This window comes from Sminthopsis crassicaudata, chromosome 1 (genome assembly GCF_048593235.1).
Source record: "Sminthopsis crassicaudata isolate SCR6 chromosome 1, ASM4859323v1, whole genome shotgun sequence".
Classification (NCBI taxonomy): domain Eukaryota; kingdom Metazoa; phylum Chordata; class Mammalia; order Dasyuromorphia; family Dasyuridae; genus Sminthopsis; species Sminthopsis crassicaudata.
In genome coordinates, this window is record NC_133617.1 from 11823710 (window position 1) to 11842133 (window position 18424).

The 18424-nt window shown below is 57.2% G+C and overlaps 1 protein-coding gene across 8 annotated transcripts in view; it reads left to right on the plus strand.

The window, feature by feature from the left end:
• PISD (phosphatidylserine decarboxylase) overlaps nt 1-18424 on the plus strand; it is a 41356-nt gene that overhangs the window by 20778 nt on the left and 2154 nt on the right. Inside the window, exons 1-7 of one of the 8 annotated variants that reach the window (XM_074293195.1) lie at nt 9940-10089; nt 13254-13643; nt 15045-15210; nt 16214-16450; nt 16683-16920; nt 17974-18129; nt 18257-18417. In XM_074293195.1, the coding sequence (XP_074149296.1) occupies nt 13450-13643; nt 15045-15210; nt 16214-16450; nt 16683-16920; nt 17974-18129; nt 18257-18417 (1152 nt within the window). In that variant the 5' untranslated portion in view covers nt 9940-10089; nt 13254-13449. The other 7 variants (XM_074293232.1, XM_074293199.1, XM_074293209.1 and 4 more) reach the window with 7 other exon arrangements.

The following is an 18424-nucleotide window of genomic DNA, read 5'->3' on the forward strand; positions in this document are numbered from 1 at the left end:
ATTACCTTCTATGGGCATTTCAGTGCCAAGGTGGCCCCAACTTAGTCTCCCAAAGAAAAAGTCCCACTCCTTGTAGCCACATGATCTTTGGAGAAAGAAACTTGGCCCTGGGGCCCAGCCGCCCCTCCCTGGGTCTTTCGAACCCTGTCTCCGTCTTGTGAGACAGCTGTCACAGTTCCCTTCATTCAATTCCCCCCTTCCCTTTCATCAGTTGAAAGCTTCTCACACCAAAGTTTATACATTTCTCCAAGTCCCTGATCAACTTCATCTTCAGAGTCCCTGCTATGCTCCCAGGCTCCAGTTCCCCCTTGTCTCTCGAGCACCCTTGATCATGCTAGCCCCATGACTGTACCTTCTATCTTCATGATTTTGCAGTTTTCTGACCCGCATCAGTAATAAGTGACATCATATGGGGGAACGTAACTCTAACGAGGGCATCAGAAACCCTAAAACTTGTCTCCAACAGACGCCTTCAAACCAAGACCACCAAGAGGTATTAAAAGGGAAGGTCCAAGTTTGAACCAGAACATGCACTAATTTTTCTGATGTCTTTCTGGAGAACCATACAAAGATTGTTATGTCGTTTACCAAGGCTATTGCTGGTATACTATTATCAGTATTTTCTCCCGGAAACATAAGTCTTTTCTGATGGGAATATTAACTTCGAAATCTCTCAGACCTCTTCCTTGCCCTTCATTCTAATCATCTTGGATAACACAGATTGGGAATAGGAAGGCCCCACCAAGTGCTGTGAGGATGGCTTTCCTCAGACATCTCCTTCCTGATGGGAGTTTTCTTCTTGGGCTCAGGTAGCAGGGCATCCCTAGCATCCCAAACAGTTATGCCCCCCGTAACTGGAGTAGGTAACCTTTCATAAATAAAGATGCCTACCACAAAAGGCAGCAACAACAGAGATGTTAAAATCAATGAATAGATGCATGTAGTGACAGGTGAATGATTAGGTCAGTACTCACTTACTTTAGGATATGATGACCACATGTTTTTTTTTTTTTTTGAATGGTGCTCATGCTTCTACTGGCCATTTGTCCTGATTATAAATACTTGCTGTTAACATTAAAACAGACCCTTTAGACCTTGACCTGAGAGCACATACAGGATACATGTTAAAGCATCCTTAACTCAGTTTTACTTCATATAACTGTCCAAATTTTAATAATTCCACCTTAAACCAAACTCAGGAATAATCAGGTGGGTTCTTATCCAAAAGAACACCACTGGGAAATAAGAGTCAGAAGGATCCTATCTTAAGCAGAGGCCAAAATCGTCCTTCTAATCCGGTCCCAGATACTAACTTCCACCTGGAACAATTTCTTCTGAGTAACTTGTGGCATATTCCTTTCAGATAGTGGATCACTGGAAGTATTGACTATGACCTTACGTTGATAACAGTAAGAGATCCATCCTAGAAGGTTCACAGCTTATCTTTCATATTTAAGTAGATGGTTTTAAGTTCAACATTACACAAGTCATTTTGCTTTTAAAATGCCCAATACATAGAAAAAGTCTAAATTACATATTGTCCGTAGCAAAAACATATTCAAAGGGACAAAGGCAAAAACTTATTCTCAGAGTCCCTTTAAATAATGGGTACAGCTTTAAGATGACTCTATACAACCAATTAAAACTCATACAGAATATAGAATGTCCTGAAGAAAACATTAGAGTGAACATGAATGATTTTTTCGTTCAAAAAAAAACCAAAAAACTGTTACTTCAACTTCCTCCAATTGAGGAATCCCTCTAAACTTGTTTATTTATTTTTTGGGGGGGATATCAGTAACAGGTACAGCACAAATATTGGTAAAATTCCTCTAGGCACAAATATTCCCATCTCCCACCAAAACATTCCTAATTGGAAAGTCAGTTTTAGAGCTTATAAATTGTCCTTAATGGACCATTCATTCATTTTTTTAAATAGCTTTTTATTTACAAGATATATGCATGGGTAATTTTTCAGCATTGACAGTTGCCAAACCTTTTGTTCCAACTTTTCCCCTCCTTCCCCCCACCCCCTCTCCCAGATGGCAGGTAAATATGTTAAAAGTATGTGTTAAATACAATATATGTATACATTAGACAATTCATTCTTGAAATTCCTCTACAAAGGGGCAGCCAGGTGGCCCAGTGGATAGAGCACTAGCCCTGAAGTCAGGAGGACCTGAGTTCAAATCTGGTCTCAGACACTTAACACTTCCTGGCTGTGTGACCCTGGGCAAGTCACTTAACCCCAATTGCCTTAAAAAAAAAAAAAAAAAAGAAAGAAAGAAAGAAAGAAATTCCTCTACAAGTCCTGTAAGCATAGTGTTCTTCAGCTTTTGACTACAGTCTCAGTCATTGTCAAATCTGATAAAGTCCTTCCCACTCTGCTTCTTCAAGGATTGAGTAAGCACCCACTCTTCTGCAAACTGCAAACTCCAAAGGTGTTGCCTGGGTAATCCTTGTTTTCGAAGGGCTAAACAGGGATGAGGACATGGTCAATATAAACCAATCTCATATGAGCAGAGTCCCAGATCACTTCTGGAGACAGTTCTAATTCTTTAACAAAGCAATAAGCAAACATTTGGTCCAAGGCCATCTAGTCTCTAACATCAATTTAGTCAATTTCTTAAGAATCTGATTCATGGGGCAGCTAGGGGGCGCAGTGGACAGAGCACCCACCTTGAAGTCAGGATGACTTGAATTCAAATCTGACCTCAGACACTTAACACTTCCTGGCTGTATGACCCTGGGCAAGTCACTTAACCCCAATTGCCTCAGCCAAAAAAAAAAAAAAAAAATCTGATTCATTCTTTCCACTTTCCCAGATGAGGGCGGACGTCCAGGTGTATGGAATTGTCACTCAATTTGCAATCCTTCCCCAGTCTTTCTTATAAAACCTTATAAGTAAAATGTTTCTTTATCAGAATCAATTATCTCTACCAGTTCATAGTTAGGTACAGTTTGTTCCAATGTCATTCCACTAACCCCTCTGTTTGGGACAAAAAGACCCACCCAAAGTGACTACTACAGAGATCACTCAGAGAAAGCAGAATTGTTTCTTAGAATCTCGAGAATCAGTCCTCATCCTGCTCTGCGAGCTGAATTCACAGCAGGAGAGAGCCACTCCCTTGAAAATGTTCACAACTTGTATACATTTCAGACAAAGAAGCCTCCAGATCCCACCCTCTATATGGTGTGATTGGTCACATAAATTTACTGTTCCCTAATTGGTCAATGGAATGTAGTAAGTGCATAGCTTTCTCACCCGGGTCCTTCTTTGAGCTATAGAATAGTCCAGATCTTATCGAAAATCACCTGCTTCCTCACCAAGGATCCTCTTTTGGACTGGTGAATGTAGTCCAGGCCTTATCTAAATCCCATGCTTCCTAAAGTGAGGTCTAAAGGCTTTAGCTAACCCTCCCTGATCACTATGTGCTTGATCTGTAAGTTCTTCACCTTTTCCACACAACCCTTAGCAGCAGAGCTTAGGGGAAAGCTTCCACCCATTCCCCTATATCTGTTTCCCTACTGGTCTCCCAGGTAGGTATTTACCCTTTGGCCATTCGTGCACGAAAGTTGCCTGACTGATGCCATGCCCAATTCCTACCACTTGGGATTTGCTTCAGAATTTACTGACTTTGGGTTTGCCTTGAGTCTCTCCTCATTGGGCCATTTGACTTTGGAAGCAAGGAAAGGTCCTGGAAGTTTGCAGGCTGCCTAAAACAAGGCAGGCGCCATCCTGCTAGCTCTCGAGATCTCACCCACTCACTAGGCCACATTGATGAGGTCTAGAATTGGGCTACCTAAAGGAAATTAGGGTTTAATTGATGTCTAGTGGCAGGTTTGGAGTATAGGGAGTCAAACGGAGCTCCCCTGCAACCCCTTTGGGTTTGGCGCAAGGATTCAGAGTTAAATGAGGTCTAGTGGCGGCGCAAGAGTCCCCTGTAAAGGAATTTACAGACCCCAAAACCTAGATGGATAAAAGAGGTTTATTATGGGGTTTGGAAGTAAAGTCTGGTTAGTAAAGTTGAAGGTAGAGATAAGAGGGCACTGGAACCAGTGTTCCAGTGGGCAGAGATCCTGGGCACTGCCAAGCGTAAGGCTGCCATGTTTGGGACCTCTGCAAAGAGAGGGTTCCAGTCTGGCTCTTTTATAATGGGGGCTTTGGCTACAAGCTGAAGGGGCTTGTGGGTGGAGTCCAGGTTGGCTCCTGACAGGGTTAGAATTTGAATTGAATTCAGTGGGTTTTTGGGACTGAGCCATCCTCACCCAGATAACTAAGATGAAACTGTTTGTGCTTGGGGTGGAGTCCCCTCCCTGAGGCAGAGTCGAAGGAGGTTTTCTCCTTTAAGGATTTTTCAGAATTTTGGGGTTTCCCTTAAATATGAACCCAGAGAGCCCCCATAAACTGTGTGGGACAAGACCACCAGCTCTAATAAATTGAGATTTCTCGAGGCACAAGCAGAAAGGAATTTTATTAGGATCTCGCGAGAAAAGGCGTCTCCCTCCCCACAAGCACTCAGGCAAGGAGAGCCCGGTCCAGGTGGGGGGAGCTCTTCCTCTGGCACCTATTTCTGCCTCTGGAGTGTGATGTAATGCGAGCCCCTCTGGCAGGCCTTCAGATGTGTGGGAACCTCTCCTTTTACAAAGCAGGAGACCAAGGCCCAGGCAGGTCAGGGTGATTTCTGCATGGCCACACAGTTAGAACAGGTCAGAGGCAGTGGGGCCCCGGGCCGTGCTGGCCCACTTGGTCCTGTCTCTTGTACAGTGGCTCCAGAACACGCCCAGGCCTGCACCTAGGCCATTGCTTCTGGATTCTTGCACATCTCTTCCTTGGGCTCCTGCGTGGCCTATGAAGGCCACTCTTCTCCAACCTTCCCTCATAGCCTGAGCTTACTCTACATTCTCACTGGAAGTGCTTTTGTGTTTGGGTTTGGGTTTGGGTGTGTATGTTTGTGGAGGCTATGCAGTGTGTGTTCAAGGCTGTTCCCTATGTGTGCATGTGTGGGCCTCCTATGTCATGTGCACACGCGTTTGTTCTCTGTGCATCCAGGTATGTCTGTGCATGGGCAGCGGGGTGCCTTCTGCTGCTCTGAACCCGCCTTGCTAATGTTTTGAATCTGAGTATTTACATTTTTGTTTTCTCTCTCTGGCCTCCTGTTCCCCTGTCATTTGGAGCACCTGGTTAGATCACTCAGGTGCCACCTGCAGACGCGTTAACTTGCACCGTCCATACTTTTCTCTGCCCTGGATAACGGTGGCGGGCAAAAAGAACTCGGGAAGGAGACCTGCCTGATGTGTGCATACCACAAGCCCGGCCCCAGTGAGCGCCTGCCCTGGGCAGCCCGAGTGCCGGAAGCTTCCCTTCTAGTGGAGAACATAGCTTGTTTCCGTGATGTCATCTGATTCGTGCCTCAGTCGGATTTCAGTCAGGCAGAGTGGTACGAAGCCATCAGCCTCACTCTTCCTGTCAGAGCCAGAGCCACTGCAGTCCACATGATCGGTGGTGATGCAAGATGCAGCGGATATCCTTGGCGTCTGTGATGGCTAACCAAACACGAGACATGCTCCGGCCATCTTTATGACTGCTGTACCCATTTGTGCTCATCTGCCTGTTCTGGAGAGCTTTACCCCAACCTCACTGCAGCATTTGAGGCTCTTTGGCTGCCCTGTTCTGCTGGAACGATTGGTGGGGCAAGGCCGCGGGGCGCACTGCAGCTCCTTGGTTGTGGGTCAGATGGACACCAAAGGGAGAACACAACCTGGCCAGGCAGAAGGGCCTGATGGGGAGGGGGTCTCCATGGAGAGCGATGGGAAGGGAACGCCTTCTGGGGAGCATCTTCTACTGGATGGCATCGTGCCTCTCCCCTCCACTCCTGGATGGGACCTTTGATGCAGCTCAGAGCCCAACAAACTCTGCTGTTATTCTCTCTGCATTTTTGCGAAGGATTCCAGATGACCCTTTGTCAGGCCCCCCTGGGTCGGCCTTCTGCCGAAAGGGAGAAACGAGCTTTGTTCAGCCTGCGAGAGCTGCTCTGGAGGCCGGCCCTTCCCCATTCTCAGGTTTCCGGTGTCTTCTGTTGGTTGTGTCACAGGGAGGTGCTGGGAGGGCATGGGTTCGAGTGCCTAGACTTTGGTGGCCTCCCTGCAAAGCTCCTCAAGGCAACCCTGGGCTCCTGGATGGATGGCCTGACCTTCAGCTTCCTCTTTGGGTGAAATGGAGTCAGGTCCCCGTCCCCCCAAAAAAACAGAATCTTAGACAAACTTTCTAAAACTTCACCTGAGACCAACGCCAAGCTTGTGCCGACCCCCAGCAGGACTGCAGTTCATAAGTCAGCCAGTCAGTAAGCATTTATTAAGCTCCTCCTCTTTGCTGGGCTCTGGGCCAAGTGCTGGTCATATAAAGAAAGGCTAGAGACACCCCTGCTCCCAAGGAGCCCCCTGTCCAATGGGAGCGACAGCGCACCGCACATAGGCAAGGGAGGCACGAGCCGGAGGCCGGCCTTTGCAGACTCCACTTCCTTCTGCTTTTGGAAATCAGGATCCACGGCTCCACAGAGGTCAGGGAATGGCTAACTGACCACACGGGTCATGGGGCCCGAGAGGGTCTTGGGAGCAAATAGGGAGGGACCTTTGCTCCATGCCCAGCCCTCTGCTGCCACATTTCTGTCTCTGTTCCACCGAGCATTTGAGCATTTGCACCTTCTCCTGGGCCAGTCACATGGCTGGGAAGGAGCGATTTATGGCCATGGGACCGATGCTCCTGGTTGGGGGAAGACAGGTCATCATTAGTTCCCCACCATAGCTTCTTGGCTGTGGCTCCATGGGCCCTCCTCCTCCCAGCAGCACTGAGGCCTCCCTGAGGGGACAGAATACATGGGGGAGCAGGACCCTCTTTGTGGGTGTTCTCAGCCCGAGAATTCGGGGTCCTTTGGCCACATGTGCTGTGAATATTCCACACTCCAACTCCAGGCTTCTGGTCTTGTAGTAACTGGCCCTTCCTTGTCCCCAGGTGACCCGTCCGTGTTGTCCTTCCTTGTGACTTTGGGAATGGTGGCCGCCGTTAGTCCCTAAACACGTATCCTGTACGTGCTCTGTGCCGGCCCTGTGCTGGAGAGTCTGCCCTCAAGGTGTCTGTGGTCTAACAGGACAAACAGCAAGCTGTATATGGGAGAAATAGGAAATATTATAATAATAACCAGTGGACGGCCCTGGAAGGCTTCCTGTAGGAGCTGGGATTTCAGTTGGGACTTACAGGAAGCCAGGTGGCACAGGCAGGAAGACCCTCCTCAGGTAGTTCCTGGTCCAGAGACCCTGAGTGAGTCCCTTCACCAAATTTGCCTCAGTTTCTTTATCTGCAAAATGAGCTGGAGAAGGAAGTGGCCAATCACTCCAGTACCTCTGCCAAGGAAACCCCAAATGGGGTCATAGAGTCAGACATGACTGAAAAATGATTGAAAACAACCACATGTAACTATATATAGCCCAGCAAGCTATTAAACTGTTTATACCCTTTGATCCAGCCATATCATCACCTCTACGTCTATGGCCTAAAAAGATCAAAGAAAGAGGGAAAAGACCCATGTGTGCATACATTTCTTTTTTTATTTTATTTTTATAACACACATTGCTTTATGGATCATGTTGGGAGAGAAAAGTCAGAGCAAGAGGGAAAACCCATGGAAGAGATTAAAAAAACAAAAAAAGAAGTGAAATAGCATGTGCTGATTTCCATTCAGCCTCGTTAGAGCTCTCTCTGGCTGCAGATGACATTTTCCAGCCAAAGGCTCTTGGGATCGCCTGGGATCACTGAACTGCTGAGAAGAACCGAGTCTGTCCTAGTCGATTGTCGCACATTCTCGCCGTTACTGTGAACAGAGTATCCTAGTTCTGCTCGTTTGGCTCAGCATCAGTTTGTGTAAATCTTTCCAGGCTTTTCTAGAATCAGCTTGGTCATCATTTTTTATAGAACTGTTATCTTCTTTTATATCCTGTTACCTTCATGTGCCACAGCTTGTTCAACCCTTCCCCAGTGGATGGGCATCCACTCCTTTTCCAATTCTTTGCCACCACAAAAAGGGCTGCTGCAAGCATTTTTGCACATGTGGATCCCTTTCCCTCCTTTAAGATCTTTTTGGGACATAATCCTAGTAGAAACACTGCTGCGTCAAAGGGTGTGCACGGCTCTTTGGGCAGAGTTCCAAACTGCTCTCCAGAACGGTTGGATCCGCTCACAACTCCACCAACACTGCATCCAACGTTTATCACTATCTTTTCCTCAGCCAGTCTGAGACTCTCCACATAAATATTGATAGCAGCTATTTTCGCGGCAATAAAGAATCGGACCCTGCTGTGATTAGTTGGGGGCTGGCTTAGAAACTCGGGGAAACAGCTGATCAAGTATGGTTCCGGAGGACCCGGGCCCCAGTGTGCGCCACTCACAGACGGGCCGAGGGGTTTGGGGCACGGCGAATGCAGGACTCTGCTTGCCTGCCTGTCTTCGTAATGATTTTTGTTCTTGCTTTTTCAGTGTGTGGGAGGGAGACAGTTCAGAGTCGAAACTAAAATCGAACCAAAAAAACAATGACTAGGGCGGTGTGGTTTGGGAAGACTTCCTGGAGGAGGAAGTGGTGCTTGAGCCGGCCTTGGAGGATGAGACAGCCGCTATTCACTTCATTTTCATTTTGAGTGCGACTTCCTTTTTTGTTGATGATCAATGAACATCCATTGATTTTCTCTCTCCCCGGCTCCTCCCATGGAAGCCTGCTGCTGTTCCCCGCTCCCAGTTGGGTCTGTCCCCTCCGAGCCCCGCTTTTCCTCTATGGTCATCTCTCCACCCGCCATCCCTGGGCCTGCCCTACATCCGGGCCTTCCCAGGTTCCTCTCAAATGGAGCCTTTCTGTCATTTCTGCCAGCACAGGGGGCTCTTCCGCATTCACCCGCCATGCCCCCGTTATGGGCGTCCCCTCCACTGTGGTTTCCTTCCACCATGAGAAGAGCGGCTGTCAGTCTTTGGGCTCCTCTCTATACGGGGTGGGCCTGATGGCGGGATGCTGGGTCAAAGGCCTTGGGTGATGTAGTGACTTTCCGGGCACAAATTATTTTCCAGGAAGGCCGGGCTAGTTCACGGCTCCCCCTGGAGAGGAAGGGGGGGGGTGTTTGACTGAGTCACAGAAAAGGCCGGGCTGGAGCTGGGGCCCCCGACCACCCCCTCAGAGCGCCGGGGAGGCCCGGCCCTGCTCCTCGGGATCCCAGCGATGGACGTCCAGTCCCGGCCTTTTACAGATGAGGTCAAGTGTTCCACTAGTTATTGTTCCTGGCAGGGTTTGAACCCAGCTCCTGCCCAGGTCAATCCCTGCAGTCCGCTGCGCTCACTCGGGAAGGGCTGGCAAACGGGCGTGATAGCGGGTGGCGCCCCCTCCCTGGGCGCTGCCCCTCCCTGGGCGCTGCCCCGCGCTCCCGCTTTGGTTGAGGCCCTTCCACCGCGTGCGTCTGTTTGTGGGGTCACTAAGAAAGGAAGTGGTGAAGTCGGTTTTTCCAGGTCTTTTTTTGTGTGGGGGGAGTCATAAGGTGGGCTGCCCAAGGAGGCAACTCCCGGGGAGAATTGTGGGGTGCACCTCCCCAGCCCAGGCTGTGCGACCTTGGAGAAGTGTCTTCCCCTTTCTGGGCCGGAGCCTCCTGCCCTTTCCTTCCTTCCTGCCTCCTTCCTGCAAGGCCCTTTCCCAGAGGCGCCTCAGCTTCCTCCTCTAGAAGGGGAAGGGCTGCTGCCGGCCTGGGAAACCCTCAGTTTTGTCTCCTGCGAAATGGGTTGCCCAGAGCTGCTGGGCCCTCCCTGGGCCTGAGGAGACCTCTGGGTGGGGTTCCCGCTTCCTCCCTGGGGCCTGGGCCGCCTTCCCGGCTGACGTCAGGCCCAGTCCCCTCCTCACTTTCCCTGTCTGCCCGCCCTGGGCTCCGCCCCTTAAAGAGGAAAGAGGCGAGGCTGGGAGTGGGGGGAGCGTCCATCCGGCCTGAAGGGCTGCGTCCTGAGCACTGAGGGGCCGCCCCGCCGGAGCTGGGCAAGGGACTGGAGCGGCCGCCTCGCCCGGGAGAGTGAGCAGCCGCGCAGAGAGGGAGGGGGCGGTGGGAGGGGGCGCCGCTTTGTCCACTTGAGAACGGGGGGGGGGGGGGGGGGGGGGGGCGGCTTTGGGGGCTGGGAAACCTTGGCAGGGGAGGGGGGGCGGGATCGGGGCCTTCGGGGCAGGCGGCGGGCCGGGGACCCAACGTGCGTGCGGCCCAGCGTGGCCGGGATTTCCCCTGGCTGGGCCGGCCATCCCTTCCCCGAGGGCTGTCCTGGCTGCTTCTGGCCGCCTTCCCCTCCCCTCCCCCCCTTGTTGTCCTCCGGAAGCTGGGCGGGATAGGGCCCTGGGGCTGGCCCCTCCCCCAGGAGCTGTGGGAGCAGGGGGGGCTGGGGGTCCTGGGCTTCTCCCCCAGCGTGGGCAGCGCCGTGCCCAGGGCAGCCGCTCTCCTCTTTTCTGTCTTCAGGATCCTTCCCTTTGTGCGCCCCCATCCCCGGCCCCCACCCCCCTCCTGGTTAGTGGATGGGCAGTTATCAGGTGGCTCCCGCCCCCTCCCCCCTCCCCAAGTGACTGGGCAGGAGCAGGCAGAGGGTTCTGGGTGACTTAAGAAGGAAGCTGGGCTCTGCCCGTCCCCAGCCCGAGCCCGGCCTTTCCCCTGTCACTGGGGAGTCTGGGATTGGAGGAAGAGCCCGGGGGCCCCAGAGCTCCTGGGGCTCCTCACCCGAGGCTGGCCCGGCCTCCACCTGCGGCCTCCACCTGCTCGGTTACGGCTTAGGGCAGAGATTCAGGTGCGAGGCCACCCCACCCCCTCCCTCCCACGCCTCCGGCCGCCTCTCCGGTCATCAGTTGGAATGTTCCACTCCCAGCAGAGGAGAGCCCGCGGCCGAGGACTCATGGGGCCCCCCCCCCCCTCGGCCCCCCAGTGCGCGCCCGCCTCCCGGAGGCTCGCCCCCTCCAGAGCCGGCCTCCGCCGAGGCCCTCGCCTGCCGCCCCGCGAGCTCTTCTGACTTGGGACATCGGGCTCCTCCCGACAAACTTCGCGGCGGCCGCTCTCCCTACCAGGCATGGGGGCCGTGGTCCGGGGGCGCGGCCGGGTGTTGGGAGCCGGGGCTGCCAGATAGGTGAGGGGGTCGGGGTGCAGGGGACCCCCGCCCCCGGGCAGGGCTCGTTGCTATGTTTGGGGCAGGGCCCCCTGGGAGCACCCGGGGACGGCTCCGGAGGCAGCTTGTGTGGGACCAGAAGCAGGGGGGCGCCCCAAGAGCTCCCACTTCGTGGGGGGTCCTTGAGCTGGGAACAAGGCCTGGCTGCGCGGCTCAAAGCCTCTCCCAGTGTTTGATCCCGTAAATCCTCAGGCCTGGGGTCCCTGAGGCCCCCCATGGTGGGGGAGGGGTCAGCCGGAGGGCAGCACTTTGGCTCTTGGGACGTCCTCCTTCCTCCCTGCGCTGGGAGCCCGGGGGCCCTGGGCCGCTCACTGGCCCGGAGCTTTCCCTCTCCTGTTAGTGCCGCTTTAAATTGGAGGGTCCGGCCCCCGCTTCCCCCCTAAACTCCTCCTTTTTCTGCCTCTGCCCGAGGGAATGAGCAGGGAGCCCAGTGCCGGCACCTCCCGTACCCAGGGCTCCGGGCCCACAGGGGGCCTTGGGGACAGCCCGAGGCGGGCCTCAGTTCCTCCTCCACCTGAATGGGCACCTGGACAGCCTGTCCTCCCAGGGCAGCAGGGAGCCCCCTCCCCCCCTGCAAACGTGGCCCCTTTGCCTTCTGGGAGGCCCCCGAGGCCGGCGGGGAGTCCTCGGGGAGAGCCCCGGTCTCCTCCCTCCGGATCCCAGGGCTCCGCGTCCGGCGGGTAGTGTGGGTACAGCGGAGGGCCGGTGGTGGCTGTGCCAGGAGGGTGGACCACGAGGTCGCTGGGGCCTCGCCCCAAGGAGGGACCCACTGGGAGAACCACTGGTGGGGCGGGGAGGGCCCAGCTCTCCAGGCCTTCCTCCCTGCACTTCACCCGGGGACCGAGTCTGGCGCTTCCGAAGCCCAGAAGCTCCCTGGTGGCCAGGCTGCTCTTCTTGGAGGGTCCTCCTCATCCTCGCAGAGGCTCCTCCGGGGCTGGCGTCCCCTCGTGGGGGTGGGTCTCCAAAGGAGGCTCGTGGGCAGTCGGAGGCTTCAGAAGCAGGGCAGAGGCTGGTGCCGCCGACATCCTGGAGCCAGGGATGCCAGAGAAAGGGGTTTCAGCGCCGACAGGCCCCAGCCGTCCCCGGGGGCTCCCCCCACTCCCACTTCTGAATGCGAGGTGGCGGGGGAGCTCCATGCAGGGAAGGCCAAAGCTGTTATTGACCCAGTGCCCAGGATTAGGGAGGTGACAAGGTGCCCAGAAGGGAGAGCGTGCTGGGGGGAGGGGGAGTCCCATAAGCCTTAAGCTGCCAGGCGCGGAGCGAAGGGCCGGGGAAGGCCAGGAGCTCGCCGGCCCGGTCGGAGCTGCCGTGGAGCCCCTGGCTTGTGGCCTTGGCCCTCGAGGCCCTCCCCTGGTGGCCGGGAGCCTGGGACGGAAGAGAAGCCTCCGCTCTGGGAGCTCCCTGCCTTCCGGCCTTTCTCCCCCCAGCCCTTTGTGGATTGAGGGGAGCGAGGAGACGCGCCTTAGCCCCTACTCTGTCCCAGGCAGCGGCCTGGGGAGGAGGAGGATGTTCTCAGGTTACAAATAGGGGTCAAGTGACTTCTCCAGGGTCACCGAGGGTCCGAGGCGGGCTCTGATCTCGACAGTACAGGGTGGCACCCTGGAGTCTTGTCTATGGGAACGCCTCAGGGACAGGGAGCTCACTACCTTTCCTAGCCATGCAGTCCGCTGCTGGACAGCTCCATCTGTCAGCAAGTTCCTCTGGCCTCCTTGCTTTGCCCCTTCTTTTGCCAACTAGACCGGACCCCTGTCGCCGCCCCCCAATGTGTGAGCCCCAGAGAGAGCTTGGTGTGTGGGGCGCCCGTCCCCCTGCTCAGCCTTCCAGAACGGCTCGAGCTGCAGTGCAGAATCCGGGCACGGAATCACCGCTGTCCCCTCCTCCCGCGCCCCCTCCCCCTTCCCCGGCTGGCCCCGCGCAGCTTGGCTCCGGGGAGAGCGTCCGGGGCTCCGCGGGGGCATGGGGCCGGCCGGGGCGCGGCGGGCGGCCTCCCGACTCCGAGGGGCGGACGTGTCACCCGGTGCCTGTTTGTTTGCACTAGCCGGGAGCCTCGCAGCCGAGTCGCCGGCGATCTGCCCAATGGAGCAGGGGCATTAGGAGCCGTGGCCAGCGAGCTCTCCCTCCCCTGCTGGGGGAGGGGAGAAGAAGGCGCAGAGGCGAGGAGGGAGAGACTTAGCCCTCCGTCCGATGATGTGTCAGTCCAGCACCTTGCAGGGAGCAGAGCTGCACAAGGGGAAATGGTGAGATGCGCGCGAGCTTTATCTAACCCTCCTCCCTCTTGCTACAACCTGCACAAAGTTAAAATTCATGTCCGGAGGCCGCGTGCGGGGAACGGCAGCAGCGGGGCCGGGGAGCAGCGGCTCCCGCGGCCGGAGGGGCCCGGCCCGCTGGCCCTGGCCGGGGGCGCACCCAATAGGAGAGCCCGGTTCAGGTACCGTCGGATGTTTCTGCATGGGGGAGAGAGGGAAGGGGGGCCGGGGGCGGCCACCAGAGCCTCTGTGGGGCCTTAAAGCTCCCACGCCGCCCCTTCTCCGCTTCAGAAGGGGCTTTGTCCGGAGTCAGCGAGGGGACCCTTCCCTCTCCCCCCTCCCCAACCTTCTGCCCTGGGAAAGGAGCCCAGAAGGGGAAGAATGCGGAGATGTGGGAAGGGGGGCTCGGGAGCAGGTTGCCAAGACGCAGCTCTGCAGGGATTGGTCCATTATCCTCTGCAGTGAAGAAGGAGGGAGGAGGGAGGAGGCCGCGGGAGCCTCGGAGGCTGAGCCGCCAGGCGTCCCCCCAGATCCGCGGCAGCCGGGGAAGGCCCCGGGGTGGGGGGGGGCCGGAGCAGCCTTCCCTCTGCTGACTCTGCAGTCCGTCCCAGACCGTTTTTCCTTCTTGGAGTCGGTCCAATCCCTGAATCGGCAAGCCCAGGCTCACCTCCGGAAGCGAGAGCTTAGTTTCCTGGGGTTCTCCAGGAGGGTCGGAAGCATCGGCCCAGGCCGTCGTCGCTGCTAGATGAGGCGATTGAGGGACGGAGCGGGGAGGCCTCCGGGAGCCCTGCTCGTCCCGGGGCACGCTTTAAAGCCAGCACGGCCCTGGCTGCACCACAGTCCGGGGAGACGAGCAGCCCAGCCTTAATCTCTCAGGCTTATTTCCTGCATAGGACACGGAGCTCAGAGAAGCGGGGCGCAGCTCCCAGCTCCAGGGTCCGTGGGGAACTTCACGGCCCCGGATCCGAGCTACCCCCCTCCCCCTTGGGGACCGGGAGGTTCGGCCTGGCCGCCTGGTGCTGACTGACCCTCGCAGCCTCTTCGGACATTTGGGGTGGGGCTAGGCAGGTGGGGTCCCCGTCCACGGGGGAGGGGATGATTGGAGCGGTCTCGCTGTACTGGGCGTCTCGGGGAGCGCAGGCCGGCAGCCCTCCCAGAGGCTGGAGAGCCCAGGGTCAGGAAGGGCCACACTCAGCTGGAAGGCCACACGCTCTGGGGTAGTTCCCGTTGTGCTCGGAGACCTGTACCTGCGCCTTCCCTCCGCTGCTAAATGGGGGTACCATCATTTGGCAGGCACTTGTATGGGGCTTTGTTATCGGGGTGTCAGTGAGCTTGCAGCGGTTTTCCAAAGGAACGCTGGATGCTCCTGCATCCCTCTTTCCTCAGAGGCAGGGGGCGGCCTGGAAGCTGGGCTCCCGGCTGACCCATTAAGTGCAGTCCCTCTTGCAGCTCCCAGGAGCCCCCGGGGCAGGGGCAGCTCTCTCCCCAGCTCTCTGGCCGGGCTCTGGAGCAGCCCTCAGGACAGCGGGCAGGGCGGCCCCAGGCCCCAGGCCTTCATCTGTGTCCCTGTATGTGATCCACAGGTTGCAGTTCCCCCAGCTGGCCCTGAGGCGAAGGTTGGGCCAGCTCAGCTGCATGTCTAGGCCGGCTCTGAAACTCCGCTCCTGGCCTCTCACAATCCTCTATTACCTGCTGCCTTTCGGTGCCCTTAAGCCTCTGAGCAGGGTAGGATGGAGGCCCGTGAGCAGGGTAAGTGGGGGCGCCGGGCGGGGCCGAGTGGCGGCCCAAGAGCAGACCCTCCTGCAGGGTGCAGGGGGAGGGGCAGGAGTGTGTGTATGTGTGTCCCCCAGGAGACCAGGACGGGTGCCCGGCCAGCCCAGAGGAGCTGCCAAAGCCACGTGACCCTCAGTGGCCAGGGCATTTCCCTTTTTGCCTTGCCTCCTCCCTCCCCCAGCTGGTGGGCCCCCCAGGGACAGGATGCCAGGCCATGCAGGCCCAGACGTCGGGCCTTCTGGGTAGCAGACAAGACTCTCAGGCGGTCTCCATCCTCTTAAGTTCTCCTTCCTTGCTGCTCCTGGGCGCCCACCTTGGCAGACACGCCGGCCGGGGTTGGAGGTGGCGGGACCCAGCACCAGGGTCGTTCCCTGCCCCACTGGACTAGACCGGACACAGGCCCAGAGGTCACTGGGATACATGGCAAAGGCTTCTGGATCGAGGGGGGAGATGAGGACCCGCCTCTCCTGACACCTCTTTGGGAAATGGCCCTCCCAGAGCGCTGTCCTGGCCCCGAGGCTACATTCAGCGCCTTCAAAGAGTTTACACTTGGAATCAGACATTGCCTCTGAGCCCGGCGGGGTTTAGTAGGGGGGCCTCCGAGGAAGGATGTAGATGTCGGGGTGGCCACCGAGGGGACCGTGAGCTCAGCTCTTCCCTTCGGGCCTGTCTCGCCTGCCCGGGCCAGACTCCAGCTCTCGGTCCTTGGGCTCCTGTGCTCCGACCTCTGTCTTCACATCTTGGAGAGGCCCAGGAAGTCACTGGGTCTGAGCCCAGGCCAGGGGCTCCTTGCCCCCAGCCCGTTTTCCTGAGGCCATGCAGACATCCTGCTCTATCCACATCACAAAACTTGGGGAGGTGGGGACTATCCCTGCGCTTAGACATCAGACTGAAAGTGGGGGGGAGGGCGGTCGGGGAGGGGGCCTGAGGCTGCCCTGTGGCTGACCCCGGCCCCCGCCTCCCGCTGGTGTGATTTCAGGTGGCCCTGTATAAGTCTGTGCCCACACGGCTGCTGTCGCGAGCCTGGGGGCGGCTGAACCAGGTGGAGCTGCCCACCTGGCTGCGGAAGCCTGTGTACAGCCTGTACATCTGGACCTTCGGGGTGAACATGAAGGAGGCCGCCGTGGAGGACCTCGACCACTACAGGAACCTGAGCGAGTTCTTTAGCCGCAAGCTGAAGCCGCAGGCCCGGCCCGTGTGCGGCCTGCACAGCGTGGTGAGGCGGGGGGCGCTGGCGCCGGTGGGAGAACCCCGGGTCAGAGGGAGAAGCGTTACCCCAAGTGGGGACCCAGGACTCTGGCCAGCACCCTTCGAGGTTCCCCGAACACGGGACTGAAGAGGCCCCTGATGGGGGTGGGGCCCTTCCCTGGGGAGCTTAGAAGTCTGCTCAGGGGTGGAGAGGGTTGAGGTCAAGGCTATGTGGGGTCACCAAGCTGGTTCCCATCCAGATCAGCCCATCTGACGGCAAGATCCTCAACTTCGGCCAAGTTCAGAACTGCGAGGTGGAGCAGGTGAAGGGGGTCACCTACTCCCTGGAGTCCTTCTTGGGCCCACGTGCCCCCGCGGACGACCTGCCCTTCAGCAGGAACAGGAACGGCAATGGTGGTGGCAACGGTGGTGGGAATGGCGGCGGCGGCGACAATGGCAGCGGAAACCTTGGCGGCGTCAATGGCAATGGGGGCCAGGGTGAGTCAGCCGGGGGCCTTCTGGGGCAGGGCGAGAAGGGCGACCTTCTCCACGGCCCGGGGTCTCAGAGCCTGAGGCCTTGGGTCAGGGGGCCCGGATTCAGACCCACCCTCCCACAAGGCATCGTTGGTGACCTGCGCAGTTCCCTCACCCATCTGCCCTGATTTTAGCTGTAAAATGGGTTCATTGAGAGTGCTCCTCCAAGGGCTGTTGGGTCAGTGGGCCCCTGTTGGGTGCCACACCCAGGCCAGCTCCTCCTTAGGGAGCTAAGACTGCAGAGGAGGAGGCCGAGAGAGGCCCAGCAGCGCCGCGGCAGAGCCGTCATTGTCCCCTGGGTCTGGCCCCAGCCACCCGGCTGGGTTGGGGCTTGTTGGCTGGTAAAAGGATGTGGATGCTTCATTAAGTGCCTGCTGGATACTAGGGAAGGTTGATAGGTTAGCAGGGAGAAGGGAGCCTGGTGGCATCGAATGCCGCCTCCCGCCCCCTCCTGGAGCTGCCATCCAGTTGTTTTCCAGCTGTTTGATTCCCTGGGACCCCAATTGGGGGTTTCTCAGCAGAGATGCTGAAGGGGCTGGCTGTTTCCTTCTTCAGTCCATGTGACAGATGAGGAAACTGAGAAAGGCAGGGCTGGGGAGCAGTAGCTGAAGCTGGATTTGAATTCACGGTTCCTGACTCCAGGCCCAGCACTATTCACTGAGCCACCAAAAGTCAGTCGGGGGCATCAGGTGTCTTTATGGGGAAGTCCCGGCTCAGCTCTCAGCTTGCGACTCTGGGTCCAGGTTGGCTCTTTGGGCAGTTAAAGCTCTAGGGCATGAGTTCTGACTGGCACCTGCCAGGACGCTCAGACTGGTTCAGGTGGGCTCTGGGGCCCCGTCTGAGGGCCATGGCCTGGGCTTTGTGCTTAGCTCAGAGAGGGCGCCTCCCTGGCTCAGTGTCACAGCTGGGAGTTGAAGCGGGCCTGTGTCCTGCTTTCCTCTGACCCCGGGCCTCCTGGGCAGTGCCAGACTGGGGGTTGTCCAGGCCCCGGGGCCTGACGGTCCTCCGTCCTTTCAGCTGGTGCAGCCACAGCGCGCGGCTCCTTCCAGAACCAGCTGGTCACCAAGGAGGGCAATGAGCTCTACCACTGTGTCATTTACCTGGCCCCCGGCGACTACCACTGCTTCCACTCGCCCACCGACTGGAGAGTGGCCCACCGGCGTCATTTCCCAGGTAGGGTGGGCTCTGCCTCTCGGGGTGGGGGGGGTCTGGGGCCGGGGGGAGTGGGGGCTGCTCCTGGGGAGGCGCCAACAGCAGGTCGGAGGTCATGGCGCTCACCCTTCCCCTCCAACCCACGCAGGCTCCCTGATGTCGGTGAATCCCGGCGTTGCACGCTGGATCAAGGAGCTCTTCTGCCACAACGAGAGGGTGGTCCTGACGGGGGACTGGAAGCATGGCTTCTTCTCCCTCACCGCCGTGGGGGCCACCAATGTGGGCTCCATCCGCATCTACTTCGACAGGGTGAGTT